Below are 16,602 nucleotides of genomic sequence, written 5' to 3'. Positions count from 1 at the left end.
TTGTTCGACGGGATCCTCTGGCACGACGAATTCGTCATCGTCGAGGCTTGCCTCGTCTTCGGAGGGAGGCATGTAATTATCATCCTCCGCCTCTCCATCTGCCGCTCTCTCAAGAGGGCTGGCTTCTCCATCCTCCTGCCTTAAATCTTGCTGGAGGGGATTGTTGCCGTCTTCAGCACTGTCCGGAGTGCTATTATCCCCTGTGCCGGTATCACCACTTTTGCCTTGGCGGGACTTAGAGCGGCGCCGCTGACGCCGGCGCTTGGGTTGCTTCTTGGAGGGGTCATCCTTCGTTGTCTCGTCGCCATTGCCTTCTTTGGGTGTGTCCACCATGTATATATCGTATGATGAGGTGGCTGTCCAGTGCCCTGTGGGCAGTGGTTCCTCTTCGTATCCCGCATCGTCGTCCATACCGTCGATGTCTTCGGAGTCGAAGTCGAGCATGTCGGTTAAGTCGTCGACAGTGGCTACTAAGTGGGTGGTGGGTGGGCGGCGAATTTCTTTGTCATCCGCATCCCAATCCTGCCGGACATGGTTCGGCCAGGATCCTCCTGATAAGAAGAGAGACCTTAATGAGTTCAGTATGTCGCCAAAGGGCGAGTGCTGAAAAATATCCGCGGAGGTAAACTCCATGATCGGCGCCAAATTGGATTCGATAGGAACGGGCGCAGGCGGTTCGAAGTCCGTGGCCGGAGAAGGATCCGGCAGTTTTACAACATGGCTCTCGTGAAGGGTAAGGTTGATATTCGGCTCGATCGCCGCTGAGGATACGGCCTCCGTGACAGGGTCTAACCACCCGTCCATGGATGGCGCAACTGGCTCCGAATTGAGGCTCGGAGCGGCTACCGGTGCGATCTCCTGAATACAGTCCGATGGTAGAGCTAAATCGTACTCATCGTGACCGCTTGGCGCACAAGGCAGGGGCTCGAATCCGTTGAAGATCAAGTCTCCACGGATATCGGCCGTGTAGTTTAAGCTTCCAAACTTGACCTGGTGGCCAGGGGCGTAACTTTCGATCTGCTCCAGATGGCCAAGCGAGTTGGCCCGCAGTGCAAAGCTGCCGAACACAAAGATCTGTCCGGGGAGAAAAGTCTCACCCTAGACTGCATCGCTATTGATGGTAGTAGGAGCCATCAAGCCTAACGGCGATGACACAGAGAAACTCTCAATGAAAGCACGAATGTCGGTGTCAAAACCGGCGGATCGCGGGTAGGGGGTCCCGAACTGTGCGTCTAAGGCAAATGGTAACAGGAGGCAGGGGACACGATGTTTTACCCAGATTCGGGCCCTCTTGATGGAGGTAAAACCCTACGTCCTACTCGATTTATTCTTAATGATATGGGTATTATAAGAGTTGATCTACCACGAGATCGAAGAGGCTAAAACCTAGAAGCTAGCCTATGGTATGATTGTATGTTGTCCTACGAACTAAAACCCTCCGGTTTATATAGACACCGGAGGGGGCTAGGGTTACACAAGGTCGGTTACAAAGGAGGAGATATCCATATCCATACTGACTAGCTTGCCTTCCACGCCAAGTAGAGTCCCATCTGAACACGGGACGAAGTCTTCAATCTTGTATCTTCATAGTCCAACTGTCCGGCCAAAGGATATAGTCCGGCTGTCCGGAGACCCCTTAATCCATGACTCCCTCAGTGGCGTTGTTAGCCACAGAGAGCGACGGCGGTGATGACAAAGAGGTGATGGTGGAGCTCAAGCGGTTCCTGGTTGCCAACAACAAGGTCAACCGTGGCGGCTACAAAGCGTCGCAGGAGTCGGACCAGTCGCCGTGCCTATGTAGAGGTGTCGGTTGCAATGGGCGCGGTCGCGTCGCCTCGCTGAACCTGACAAGCTCGACCATATCCGGTCCAGTGGCCTGGTGCACCTCAACATCTCCCATAACCTCATCACCACGTCGCTGAATTCGTCTGGACTGACCAACCTTCAGGTGCTCGACGTGTCGGCTAATAGGCTCGAGGGCGGCATCGCCGTCAATTTCCCACTGATATGCGCAAACCTTACTTTGCTCCACCTGTCCACCAACAACATCATAGACAACATCACCAACATGTTAGAGAGTTGCGCCAGGCTGGAGTACGTCGACCTCAGCTCGAACAACTTCAACGGCGAGCTCTTGCCCAATGTCGCAAGATTTAGGAAATTCAGCGTCGCCGAGAACAACCTCACCAGGAGCGTGTTTCCTGATGGCTGCAAGCTCAAGTCCTTAGACCTCTCTGCGAACATGTTAATCGGGAACTTCCCGGATTCCATGGCAACATGCAAGAATTTGACGTACCTATCCCTGTGGGGGAATAATTTTGCTGCGATGGTACCCGCCGGAATTGGGAAGATCGCGTCCCTAGAGGCGTTGGTTCTTGGGAACAACGGGTTCGACCGGCAGATACCGCAGGAGCTGACGAACTGCGTGAGCCTTCAGTTCTTGGACATCAGTAGAAATACATTTGGTGATGACGTGCAGGAGATTTTTGGAAACTTTATGAGCTTGAAGTATCTTGTGCTTCACCACAACTACACCCGCGACATCGTGGCCTCCGGCATGCTCCGGCTACCACTGCTTGCTAGGCTCGACCTCAGCTTCAATGAGTTCATTAGCGATCTCCCACAAAAGGTGGACTACATGAAGAGCCTCAAATACCTGACGCTCGCCGATAACAACTTCTCTGGCAGGATACCTTCGGAGTACGGCCAGCTAGCCGAGCTCCAGGCGCTGGACCTGTCTAATAACAACCTCTCAGGAGGAATCCCTGTGAGCATCGGGGATCTCATGTCACTCCTTTGGCTCATACTAGCAGGGAACCAACTCTCCGGTGAGATACCGCCTGAGATTGGCTACTGCACCAGCTTGCTTTGGCTGAACCTAGCAGACAACCGGTTAACCAGCCTGAGATGGCAGAGATAGGGAGGAATCCAGGTCCAACCTTTGCCAAGAACCGAAATGATACAAGCGTGTTCATTGGCTCCAACAAGTGTCAGGCCATGAGACGGTGGATCCCGGCGAGCTATCGCCCATTCAGCTTCGGCAACTCTGTCTTGACTGACCCCAAAACTAAAAATAACTTTGTCATGACTGCGCGAAACTGGGGCCACATCCTCAAGGGCTACCTAATCGTCCCAATGTGCACCAACTCATTGTCGGTCGGGTCGCTCCCCGGGTATGTGCAATTGTCAAGGAACATGCTTTCTGGTGAGATACCGTCGGAGATTGGTACAATGTGGAACATCGGTTTGCTCTTCCTCGATGGTAACCATTTCACGGGGTGACTGCCACGGGATATCGGCCGGCTTCCACTCGTAGAGCTGAACGTCTCGGGGAACAACATCTCGGGGCCTATCCCGTCCAAGATTGGCGAGTATCTGTGCCTGGAGAGGATGGATTTGTCCTTCAACAACCTCTCTGATGAGCTCCCAACAAGCCTGTTCCAGCTCACGGAGTTGGTTATCTTCAATGTTTCATACAACCCGCTCCTCTGTGGTAATATCTCCACCACCGGCCAATTCGGCACATTCGACGAGCAGTCCTTCCTCGGCGACCCGCTCATCTCAGTGGATCAGAGTGGACCTGCCAGAATGCAACAACCAGGAGAGGAAGCTCCCTATGTTACCATTGTTGAGAGGAGCAGCGTACCGATAACAATCCTAGTGTCATACTTCTTCTTCCTTGTAGTTGGCTTCTTTTATGGAACTATTAGAGGTGGGCGAAAGAACTGTTGACTATGGGGGCTGAGTGGAAGATTAAGCCTATGTGTAAATAAGAATGTCAATTTGAAGGGGGATCAACTCTATAAACTAGCAAGGTGAAGAAAAAAACAAAGAACTTGATGCAAAAGAAAGAAAATAAAATTTTCACAAGAACCACTAGTGTAGAACCGGGCAATAGCACCGGTTCGTAAGGACCTTTAGTGCCGGTTCGGTAACCGGCACTAAAGTGTGCGCACTAAAGCCCCCCCCCCCTCCTTTAGTAACGGTTCAGCACGAACCGGTGCTAAAGGGCAACCACGTGGCACGAGGCGCGCCGTGGTCTGAAGGACCTTTAGTCCCGGTTGGTAAGGATTATTTTTATTTTTATTTTTGAAATGAAGTAAAAACAACCCGCCTACTGGGCCGGTACGGCCTGCGTACGACTAGAAACCCAATCTCTAGTTGGGCCAGGATGCAGGCCCGTACGACCCAGTAGGCCCCACAGGGAAGAAGACTTGCAATAGGCCCACAAAGGCCTGCTTAGAGAGGAGCTCGATACGATAGCCGCGGCGGGGCTTATAAACCGGTGCGAACTCCTCTCAACTAGCGAGGTGGGACTAAAAATTATGCACTGCGGGTGGCAACGCACCACCTTTAGTACCGGTTGGTGGCTCCAACCGGTACTAAAAGGGGGGACTTTAGTACCGGTTGGAGCCATCAACCCGTACTAAAGGTCACCACCTTTAGTACCGGTTCGTGGCTCCAACCGGTACTAAAGACCCCCCCCTCCCCTTTAGTACCGGTTGGAGCCACCAACCCGTACTAAAGGCCACAACCTCTTTAGTACCGGTTCGTGGCACGAACCGGTACTAATGAGCGCCGCCCACCTAGACGTTGGAACCGGTACTGATGGTCAGATTAGTGCCGATTCAATTACAAACCGGGACTAATAAGTTTTACATTAGACCCTTTTTCTACTAGTGAACACCGATGTATCCCAAGCTTTGAAACATCCGTGTGATCCAATGTCTTTATTGGAGGTGGTTAAATAAGATGCCTCGAAGTCACTTAGACCTCACCTTGATCTCCTCAAGGCAAAGTTAATCAAGAACTCACCCAGTCACTTGTGCTAGATATCGATGTAATCTCCGATCTTTCGCAAAACTTCCATCAGACAAATCAACAGCGTGGATGCTCCCAATCGACGATCCATAGCCATCGAGAAGATGTGGTAGGCCTACGGCCAAAGAGGCTAGCCCGACTCAAATAAATCTGGGTAGCCATAAACACGAATAATAATTGAAAAGTATGAATAATTTCCCAAAAATACAAAAATAATAATTACTTCAAATTAAATCCCTTCCCAATTTTTTTTATAAAAATACTGGGCAGAGGGGCAGACCAGGAATTGAGTGGTCAGTGTCCCCCTTAACGTAGCCCTTTTTTTTTGCAGGAAGTACCACAGCCATGTTGACAGTTACTCCAAAGTCCCAACTATTTCCATTATTTCGGTTGACCAATGGGTCGAGTCCTTGTGCCCCTGCCTTCACGGAAATACCAATGGCGCGTAAACATGTCACCGTCAGATGCATCCTCTCCATCATAGAAAAAGACTCGACGCCTCCATTGTCGCCGATCTGCTACTGGTCTAATTTTCTAGTGGTAGCCTGTTGCTCCTCGCTTACCACAACATTTGCATGCCCGTATCCAGGCTGCAGTTTCCTAGCTATTTTTCTCGACCAAGATTTAACATGGGAATACCTTTTTTCTGCTTTTTCTTTCTTCAAGTTTAACAGTCAGCAGGGAAACCTTTCTGTGCATGAAAGAAAATGTGAACCACTCGTACGGAGAGAGGAACAGCAATTGACCGATTCAATCCCAGCCTCATGGACTGTTCCACAAAATCCCAGCCTCAAAATAAATGAAATCCGAGATTCCATACCTGTTGCTGGTCAGTTTTCTAGTGATATATAGGACATGTAGGCATTACAGTGTTTCGCCGGTGACCAGCTGTGACATGCCAGGTCAAGTCAAGTCAATGGAAACTCAGTTCCTCGAAACAAATATTTCTGGAACCAGACCGGCACTTTCCATTTAAAACGTATGTTAATGGTAATTTGGTAAAGGCAAAACAATCATTTTTGAAAGCTTGGGAAACCTTTCTGTGCCAGTTCCGTAATTTGGTAATTTGGTAAAGACAAAACAGTTAATTTGGTACTCCCTCCATGTCATAATGTAAGACGTTTTTGCAAACTAACATAGCTTGCAAAAACCTCTTATATTGTGGGATGGAGGGAGTAGTGATTTGGTAAAGACAAGGACAAAACAGTTAATTTGGTAAAAACAAAACCTTTCTGTGCACGACAACACAAAGTCACTAATACGGTGAAGAACTGACCCATTCAATCCCAGCCTCATAAACTGTTCCACACAAAATCCAATTCATGGACATAATTTTCCACCCTGCCATACTAATGCAAACTGTTCCACGAAGAAGACGCGTGATGACTGACTTAAGTGCCATTCCTCCCATGGTTCTTGCTCCAGTTCTCATCAGTAGAGGCACCAAACAAAGCAAAAGCAATGGCACCTCACCTCCCATGGCTCTTTCTCCAGTTCTTGCTACTGCTGCTGGGGGTATCATCTGCTGCTCAAGCACAAGTGAACAGCACCTTGGGCTCCTCCTTGAAGCCCCAGGGGCCAAACAGCTCATGGTTCTCGACCTCCTTGAAGCACGAGTGAAATATAAGTTTAAAAAATAGTAGAAAAACATGATGCAAAATTAACGTATCACGAGTCAAGATTTGCTAGCTGCAAGGCGACCATGTTGGCGAGGAAAACAGCGGGAAATGCTTGACGAGTTTTGGGAGAGAGTGTGCGGCCCAAGCAATCTCAATCAATTGGATCCAAAACGTGCATGATTTGCAAGCTAGCATTTCTAACCATATAGGGATTGCTATACTAAGCCCTTCCAATCTAATTTACCAAAAAGACGCCCCGCTTTATTATATATATAAAGCAAACCACCGCAATAACAGGAAAGTACAACAGAGTCGTACAAGCAGCACATCAACACAGAATCTAATTCACAAGACAGCTCATGTGTTATATGTTCATGAAAGCTTGGTCAATGCTTCTCTAAACTTCTCCCTTCTATTTCGTCGGTCATGGCTACTCCTGCCGTGCCAACGCCGGCCGCACTTCAGCTCGACCACCAGGCCGCTGCCATCACGTCGCCGTATATGGTCATCCTATACCACATCTAGCCATGGACACCATCTTCCACCCTCAATATCATCTTGTGGTGCTTGTCCTTTGGTGCAAAACTCGATTTCAGTGGATCGGTCCACCATGATGGCTTGGTATTGCAAAATCCTAAAAGTTGCTTCGTTGTGTCAGTCTATATCGGTATATCCAAAGACGAGTGCGGTGGGTTGTGGTCAGCGGATGGGGAAATTGCTTTGCATGTATTCCTCATGCCATGAACGAAAATTTGCGAAAATATTAAAGCCCACACGTGTGGGCGTTAGCCAACTTGTTCACACGCTTTCATCACCGTCCAGTAACTTTTGCACGAATCTTGCCACGAATTAGCTGATTTTGTATGTCACGTAGGACAACTCGCATGTGTGGTGTGTGTGAGGGGTCGCCCACACATCCGTTTTACCATACGGAGGGGCCGGTGTGTGGGCGTTTAGCAGTTCGCTCACACACCAGTTTTTCAGTCATGCACAATGGCTGGTGTGTGGGCGTTTGCCATCTCGCCCACACACCCGCCTCCTCTCCCACACTCAAATTGCCAGTTGCCATGCGTTTTGCAGTGTACATGGCAACTGTCCTAGTATGATTGCAAGCAGATGGCAACTCTCTCTTTTTTTTTACCCGAACATGTCAGTTGCCATATGTTTTGCATGGTACATGGCAAACTGCCCTAGCGTGCACGTAAGCAGATGGCAACTCTTTCTTTTTAAATGGCAACCGCCCTAGCGTGCTTGTGAGCACATGGCAACTCTCTCTTTTACCCGAACATGTTTTTTGCCATGCCTTTTTTGGTAGCGCTACATGGCAACTATCTAGTGTTAGTAGGTGGCAACTCCTAAAATTTTAAAATCATGGCAACTGCAGTAGACCAGACCACACATGGCAACAGCTGTAATTGTCAAAAAAATGGCAATCTGAAACTTTGACCTGAGATGGTAACTGCAGTTGAGCAAACATGGCAACTGTAGTTGTCCGACATGGCAACCGTAGTTCAGCGACATGGCAACTGCACTTAAATGAACATGGACAAGGGTCCGGCCCATGGCAACTGCGGGGCGCACGGTAAAGTGTCACGTGAGGCGTGCGGGACCACGAGGTACGAGGCCTGACGTACCGGGCGTATGGGCGTTATCTATTTCGCCCACACGCACGCGTGTAAGAGGGACCGGGAGAGAAGAAAAGAGGCATGTGGGCGCTAATTGTTTTGCCCACACACAGACGTGTGGGTTGGTCCTCTTAGACACCACACAAAACGTGTGGGCAGATTTCTTAACACCCACACGTGTGGCAGTTGTCGGATTCCAAAATTTATGCAAACAAGGCATGGTGAACTCGAATTCAGTTTCCTCCAAAATCTCACGTGTGATAGCTAAACTAGTGATGGCGTTTGATGTCACAAAATGAATGGAGCGGTGAAGGTTATATCTTGGAGGAGGATATATATATATATAGAAAGAGCCTTCTCCTTTTCATGCAACTAGTTCTCTTTGAATCAACTCTCACTCTATATGTGTGAGTCCATGAAAAGCTAGTTGCCTTGTTGATTCATCATTTTCGCATGACGAGTTTTCGTTTAAGAAAAAAACATGACGAGTTTTGGTGGTTAGACTGTGTAGTCTTGTGCAGAACCTGAACATGCTACCATCTCTGAACCATCAATAGTGCGTGGTATGATCCGATGTGATGCCAATTTTCATTATCTCCTGCTTCCTTCTTTGAATAGCTTAGTTCATAATGTGCATTGCCATGCTTAAAAATCTGATGTTGGATTTTTAGAGATTACATGGGATATGATTAGTCGTGATTTGTATCTTGACTTGTATGTTAAGCGGTGCATATAGTGTGATACGTTCACCATAACCAAACCACAAAATACAGCAACCCCAAACAATACTCACACGGAACACACAAGCATTACAACAAGCCTTGGCGTGTCAGCCAAGTCTGTGTTTCCCTCTCATCCAGTTAGGCTATTACTATTCCGCTTTGTGTGATAATTGAAAGGTGTAGCCGAGAGTCAAGGAACACAGTGACGGGCGGCCATGCACACTAGTCCGTTCGTCTTTGCACCACATGTACAGCCTTCGATCTTTCCTTGCTTGGTTCACCTCTCATCGAGTACAACTTCTCTGGCAGGATACCTCTAGCGTACAACCGGCTCGCCGAGCTCCAGGCGCTGGACCTCTCTAATAACACACTCTCAGGAGGAATCCCCACGAGCATCAGGAATCTCACGTCACTCCTCTGGTTAATGCTCGCAGGGAACCAGCTCTCCGGTGAGATACCGCCTGAAATCGGCAACTGCACCAGCTTGCTCTGGCTGAACCTGGCCGACAACCGGTTGACTGGCGTCCAACCTTCTCGAAGAACCGGAATGGATTCGAGCGTGCTCGCCAGCTCCGGCGAGTGCCAGGCCATGAAACGTGGATCCCAGCAAGCTATCCTCCATTCAGCTTCATCTACCCATCATGACTCGTGAGAGCTGTCACAGCATATGGGACCGCATCCTCAAGGGCAACGGTATCGTCCCAATTCGGGCTTGGTCACCGGCGGGGCCGAACACGGTTCCTGGGTACGTGCAGCTGTCAAGGAACATGCTTTCCGGTGAGATACTGTCGTGGATCGGCGCAATGCGGAATCTCAGCTTGCTCCTCCTCGATGGCAACCGTCTCACGGGGCAGCTGCCACCAGAGATCGGCCGCCTCCCGCTCGTCATGCTGAATGTCTCAAGGAACAACATCTCCGGGCCTATTCCGTCCGAGATTGGCGAGATTCTGTCTCTGGAGAGGATGGATTTGTCATTCAACAACCTCTCCGACGAGCTCCCGGCAAGCCTGTTCAAGCTCACGCAGTTGGTTATGTTCAATGTGTCATACAACCCACTCCTCTCTGGCAATGTCTCCACCACCGGCCAGTTCGGCACCTTCGACGAGCAGTCCTTCCTCGGCGACCCGCTCATATCACTGCATCAGGGTGAAGCTGCCGGCAAGCAACCACCACGACCGGAAGCTGCTGATGCTACCCTTGTTGAGAGGAGCAGCATACCAATAGCAATCCTAGTGTCGTACTTCTTTTTCCTTGTAGTTGGCTTCATTGCCGGCACTGTTAGAGGTGGGCGAAAGATCTGTTGACTATGGGGGCTCAGCAGGAGATCACAAAAATAAAACCTTTGCGCAAGCTAGAATGTTAATTGGAAGGGTGGACCAACTCTACAAACTAGCAAGGTGAGGCACAAGGCAAATAACTTGATGCAACATAAATAAATAAAGTTTTGAGAAGGAGAACAACGATGTATCCCAAGCTTTAAAACATTTGTGTGATCCCATGTCTTTACTGCAGATGCTTAAATAAGAAGCCTCGAAATCACTTAGACCTCACCTTGATCTCCTCAGGGTAAAGTTTATGAAGAACTCATCTAGTCACTTTTGCTTGATGTCGATGTGATCTCCTCATGGTAAAGTTCATTTAGAACTCATCTAGTCACTTGTGCTCGATGTTGATGTGATCTCCGATCTTCCGCAAATTTCCTTGAGACAAATCCACAGAATGGATTCTCTCACTCATAGCCATCCAGAAGATGCGGTGGGCCTACAGCTAGAGAGGCTAGCCACAAAATCAAATGAAATCTGGGTAACCATAAATGTGAATAATTTCTCAACATATACAAGTAATTTAATAACTTAAAATTAAATCGTTGCCCAAAAAAATCAAAAAAATACTGGCCAGAGAGGCACGAACCTTGGGATACCCAGTTTCTCTTTCCGTAGCCATGTTCAAAAATACTGGCTAGAGAGGCGCATATAATTTCTAAATTGAGTGGTCGATCAGTGTCCCCCTTACCGTAGCCATGTTTCTCTTTTTTGCGGCAAGTACCGTAGCCATTTTGACAGTTACTCCAACTATTTCCAATATTCCAGTCAACCAATGAGTCGAGTCCTTGTGCCCCTGCCTTCACGGAAACACCAATGGAGTGCAAGCACCGGCTGCGACATGCCAAGTCAAGTCAAGTCAAGTCAATGGAAACTCTTGAATGCCATGAGATGCGTAGGTGATAAAAAATTCTAATTCACAAGTAGGAAACGAATAGCCAGAATTGGTTAAACTTTAGAGTTCAGACTTCTGTATTAAGGGACAAATAGATTTCAGTATTTTATCAGTTCACAAATTCAGATTAGCACTTTTCATTTAAACTATATCTTAACATTAATTTGGTAAAGACAAAACAATTATTCTAGAAAGTCAGAACACTAGCAGTATATTCCGAAAAACATAACACTAGCCTAGCAGCAGCAGCAACCTCAATTCGGTTGACCAATTCAATCACAACCTCATACACTGTTCCACACAAAATCCAATTCATGGACATTATTTTCCACGTGCCGTGCTGACGCCAACTGTTCCACGAAGAAGAAGCCGCATAATAACTGAGCACCGTTAAGTGCCATTCTGCAAGGGGTATAAGCTTGCTCCAGTTCTCATCAGTAGAGGCACCAAACCAAGCAAAAGCAATGGCACCTCACCTCCCATGGCTCTTGCTCCAGTTCTTGCTACTACTTCTGGGGGTATCATCTGCTGCTCAAGCACAAGTGAACATCACCTTGGGCTCCTCCTTGAAGCCCCAGGGGCCAAACAGCTCATGGCTCTCGCCCTCCGGCGACTTCGCGTTCGGTTTCCGGCCACTGGAAGTTAACCCCTCCTCATACCTCCTCGCCGTCTGGTTCGACAAGATCCCTGAGAAGACAGTCGCTTGGTATGCCAAGAGCAGCTCCGACGGTCAAGAGTCACCGGTGCAAGTGCCATCCAGCTCCGTGCTGCAACTCACCACTGACGGGTTGCTCTCGCTTCGCAACCCATCCGGCGATGAAGTCTGGAGTCCTCGGGCCCCTGGTGTGGCCTACGCCAAAATGCTCGACACGGGTGACTTCATGCTTGTCGGCGCAGATGGCACGGCAAAGTGGGAGACCTTTGGTGTCCCGGCTGATACCATCCTGCCCATACAAGTGCTCCGTGTGGGTCCAGAGGACAAGCTACTCAGAAGCCGTCTCATCAACACAGACTACTCCAACGGCCGGTTTCTCCTAGCTGTGCAAACTGATGGTAATCTTGTGCTGTATTCAATGGCTGAGCATTCCACACTTGACTACGGTCCATACTGGGCAACTATGACAGTTAGGAACGGCTCACGGTTGGTGTTCAATGAAACAGGCAGGATATACTTCACCTTGAAAAATGTGACACAGATCAATGTTACTTCAGCAGGGGGCAACTCAATGGGTGATTTCTTCAATCGTGCCACGCTTGATCCAGATGGTGTGTTTCGGCAGTATGTGTACCCAAAGAGCAGAAAGGCCAGAAGTCTATGGAGCTTGCAATGGAAGGCGGTGAGCTCAATCCCTGAGGACATCTGCGAAACAGTAATGGTAAATGCAGGCAGTGGTGCATGCGGCTTCAACAGCTACTGCACCTTTGATGGCACCAAGAATCAGACAAGCTGCCTATGCCCTGAACATTACAAGTTCTTCGATGAGGAGAGGGAGTACAAAGGGTGCAGGCCTGACTTTGTGCCACAAAGTTGTGACCTTGATGAGATAGCAGCAATGGCGCAGTTTGAGATGACTACGATCGATCGTGTTGATTGGCCTAACTGTGACTATGAGCAATACCGCCCCATAGACGAGACAGAGTGCCGGAGGCTGTGTGTGATTGATTGCTTCTGTGCCGCAGCGGTCTTTGATCCAAACACAAAAACCTGCTGGAAGAAAAAGCTCCCTTTATCAAATGGAAATATGGCACAAACTGTCCAGAGGACGGTTCTGATCAAGGTGCCTAGGAGCAACAATTCAGAGTCCCAGCTCAGCAGTGGCTCTAGCAAATGGAAGAAGGACAAGAAGTATTGGATTCTTGGGAGTTCCTTGTTTTTTGGGAGTTCGGTATTGCTAAACCTTCTCCTTATCTCTATTCTGCTCTTTGGCACTTACTGGGGTATTTCCATCACCTCAAAAAAGAAACTCCGGTCACCGCAATCGTCAGGTAGTTCTATATTGCCCCCAAAACTTTTCACTTACAGTGAACTGGAGAAGGCAACCAGTGGTTTCCATGAGGTGCTAGGCAGCGGTGCCTCTGGTACTGTGTACAAAGGAAAGCTGCAAGATGAGCATGCGACCAACATTGCAGTCAAGAAAATTGAAAAACTCCAGCAAGAGACTGAGAAGGAATTCATGGTGGAAGTGCAAACCATCGGGCAGACGTTTCACAAGAACTTGGTCAGGCTGCTTGGCATGTGCAACGAGGGAACTCACCGACTGCTAGTTTATGAGTTCATGACCAAGGGCTCGCTCAATGATTTCCTCTTCGGTGATGCTCGGCCAGATTGGAACCTCCGTGTGCAAGTCGCACTTGGAGTGGCACGAGGGCTTCTCTACTTGCATGAAGAGTGCAGCACGCAGATTATCCACTGCGACATAAAACCACAGAACATCCTTCTCGATGACAACTTCATGGCAAAGATAGCAGACTTTGGCCTGGCAAAGCTTCTTCGAGCCAATCAGACACAAACAAACACCGGCATCCGGGGCACTCGAGGTTACGTTGCCCCAGAGTGGTTCAAGAACATAGCGATCACTTCCAAAGTCGATGTTTACAGCTTTGGTGTGATCCTGCTGGAGCTTGTGTGCTGCAGGAGGAATGTGGAGGTAGAGATCGCCGACGAAGATCTGGCGATACTAACTTACTGGGCAAACGACTGTTACAGGTGTGGGAGGATCAACTTGCTTGTGGAGGGTGACGATGAAGCAATCTTCAACATAAAAAAGGCAGAGCGCTTCGTGGCTGTAGCACTTTGGTGCCTTCAGGAGGAGCCAACGATGCGGCCAACCATGCTTAAAGTGACACAAATGCTTGATGGAGCAGTCCAAATCCCCATACCTCCGGATCCCTCTTCCTTCATCAGTTCACTTCCGTAGTCCGTGCTTGTTAACAAATGAGTTGTGGCATGAAGCAAGATTATGCAATACATGGATAATCTGAAACTGTTTTCCATTGAAGCTTCACAGTTAATGGTAAATATAGTATTTCAGGCACTTATGTTTAGCTGAACAAATAGCATCACTGATGCATCTGTATCTTTTTTCTTTTTATGTGAAACATCTGTATCTTTTTTTCGTAAGCAGCCGTATATCTATTTATATGCCTATTTATATCTTTGAATCCGGGTTTTTTCAAACATTCTCTACAATGCCTCGTAAACAAAAAGAAAACATTCTCTAGACTAGAAAAAGGGTAGAGGTGACTATATAATACATATGATTAGTAACTAATAGAAGTTTCCTACAGCTACATGGTCCGGGCCACTGGCATCTCCTCCTCCTCCTCCTCCTCCTCCTCCTCCTTCTTCTTCTATTAGTCTGCACTGTATTACTGGACAGTGTTAGCAATGCAGACAGTAATTAGCTACAGATAATTACTGGTATTACTGGACAGTGTTAGTGGGGAATTAGTGAGAATACTCTTCACTGTCAAGCAGTGGGAGTATTTTTTAAGGGTAATTGAAACAGTACTTGGCTACAACGGCATAGTACTTCCACCCACTCACTGAATTTCACCAAAATTACGGGGTAAAAATCCCCCCAACGCCCAAATCGACGGGTTCCCCATGAAAGGGATTCAGCAGCCAGAAGCGGCAGCTGCTTCGCCTCTGATTTTCCCGCACGCGTGGTGCATCCACAAAGCACTCGACAAACGGCAAAGCGGCAGGGTTGGGATCCTACGGATGGGGAGAAGAGACGTACCCAAGGCAGGGCCAGGGCAGCCCGGCGACGCCGCCGCCTGGCCGCACCCACCGGAAGCGGAGCGGCCGAGAAACGGGGGTGGGATTTCTAAGCCGAGAAGAGTCCAAAGCAAATCTGAGCCGTTTGATTGGAGATTTTTGTTTGTTTTTTTCTCAATCAATTAGCTAAAGTACAAATAAAATCTCAGCCGTCCGATCCAAAATGAAAGTAATTTACTGAATAAAAAAACTAAAGTGCCTGATTCAGTAATATACATGTTTATTTTACAATTCCGTTGGGCTCCACCAGAAACAGGGAATGTGATACGGCTCAAGAGGTTCGTTGTCGCAGTGCGTGATCAAAGGTGAACAAGGTGGCTTGTGAGCACATAATTAAGAGGCCGTCTTTCTTGCTTTTCTCGTATTGTGAACGAAAGGTTATGTAAACTGAAACATGGTCAAGGGGAGTTCAGTTTCCTCCAAAATCTCAGGTCCTATAGCTAAATCGGTGATGATAATTAATATCATGAAATCGATGGAATCGTGAAGGTGGTATCTTAAAGGAAGAGATATATGGAGAGAGTTACATCATGTTATAGAGTTTTTTTTTCTTTTTCATGCAACTAGTTCTTCTCGAATCAACTCTCACTCTGTATATTTTTTTAAGAAAAGAAGGATGACCTCCTGCCTCTGCATCTGGGAGATGCATACGGCCACTTTATTGATTATTCTCGAGGATCTTACAAAGTATTACAAACAATATACCTGAATCCACCATCTTGGCAATATATGCCGTTACTCCTATCCATATGATGAAGGAATGCTAGCTAGTCAGACGCACTCGTGTGTCGTCGCCGCCATCTTCCACAGGTCCGTCTTCAGATCATATTGAGGCTTCTACCTTGTCTGGCCACTCTGCCATCGACGTCACCATGACGCCAGACAGCTACCTCCTCCTGCACGAGTCCATCTCCGCGCATTGGACACTAAGCCTCCACAGCACCAATGCCGCCGATCTCCGCCGCCATCAATGTGTGAGATGAAGTGCCGCTCCACCATACCCCTAGCCATCACTTGCTCCAAAACGATGCCCCCAGGAAGGAAAGCGATAAAACGCCATCATCGTCCGATCCGGAAGACCCAGATCTAGGGTTTCCCCCGGAGCATCCCGAGCCTGATGACGCAGACTGCAACGACGATGCCTCGACAAGGGAACGACATAAAAAACGCCGCCATCGTCCGCCATGACCGTAGTCGGCGCGATTTTCATCGGCAGTTGCTCCACCAAACGCGCGCCACCGATGTAGCTGGTCCCTTCAACCGGAGTAAACTCCAAAACGATGCCCTAAAAGGGACTACGGCGCAAAATCGCCGTCATCGCTCGATCCCAAGGAGATCTAGGGTTTCCCCGAAGATGCCCGCGCTTTTAAGGATCAGACAATGATAGAATCCCGGCGGATCTGCCCAGCTGCCGACGAGTCGCACCCGCCACCGTGCCAACAGCAGACCAACGATCAAGGCCCACGCTTGGGCATAGATCCGGCCGCGCCGCCGCGAACCGATCCGGTCACGCCGCCGCCGTCCTTGGCGACTGCAACGCACCAGATCGCGAGGCCTCCTGCTGCGGGGGAGCGAAGTCGCCGAGGCGCCACCACCATCCACCGTGGCGTCCGGCCCGCCGCCACGCTCCGGCCTGCGCCAGCCCACACGAGCAAGAGGGCCCGAGTCCCCGCCGCCGCCGCCGGCGACCAAGCTTCGCCTGGCCGCGCACTTGGGCGGCGGCGAGGGAGGAGGAGGAGTGGGGGAGGGCCGGCCGACGGGATCTGGGGGCCTCCCGGCCGCCCACGCGTGGGGCGACTCAGGAGGGGAGAGGATCA

The 16,602-nt window shown here is 49.1% G+C and overlaps 1 protein-coding gene and 1 pseudogene across 1 annotated transcript; both read left to right on the top strand.

Annotated features, from left to right (window-relative positions):
• The first annotated feature begins 1,643 nt into the window (after window positions 1-1,643).
• LOC123191385 (probable LRR receptor-like serine/threonine-protein kinase At1g74360) lies at window positions 1,644-11,200 on the top strand (annotated as a pseudogene).
• A 221-nt stretch (window positions 11,201-11,421) lies between these two features.
• LOC123184423 (G-type lectin S-receptor-like serine/threonine-protein kinase LECRK2) lies at window positions 11,422-14,348 on the top strand. The gene has a single exon (XM_044596548.1). The coding sequence runs from the start codon at window positions 11,469-11,471 to the stop codon at window positions 13,920-13,922; it is 2,454 nt and encodes an 817-aa protein (XP_044452483.1). The 5' UTR covers window positions 11,422-11,468; the 3' UTR covers window positions 13,923-14,348.
• Window positions 14,349-16,602: the final 2,254 nt, after the last annotated feature.

This window comes from Triticum aestivum, chromosome 2A (genome assembly GCF_018294505.1).
Source record: "Triticum aestivum cultivar Chinese Spring chromosome 2A, IWGSC CS RefSeq v2.1, whole genome shotgun sequence".
Lineage (NCBI taxonomy): Eukaryota > Viridiplantae > Streptophyta > Magnoliopsida > Poales > Poaceae > Triticum > Triticum aestivum.
Note: the sequence above shows the minus strand (reverse complement) of the source record. Positions and strands in the feature narration are given on the sequence as shown.

Coding starts and splice junctions, on each gene's coding strand:
- LOC123184423 (XM_044596548.1), top strand. CDS start 11,469: ATGGCACCTCACCTCCCATGGCTCTTGCTCCAGTTCTTGCTACTACTT.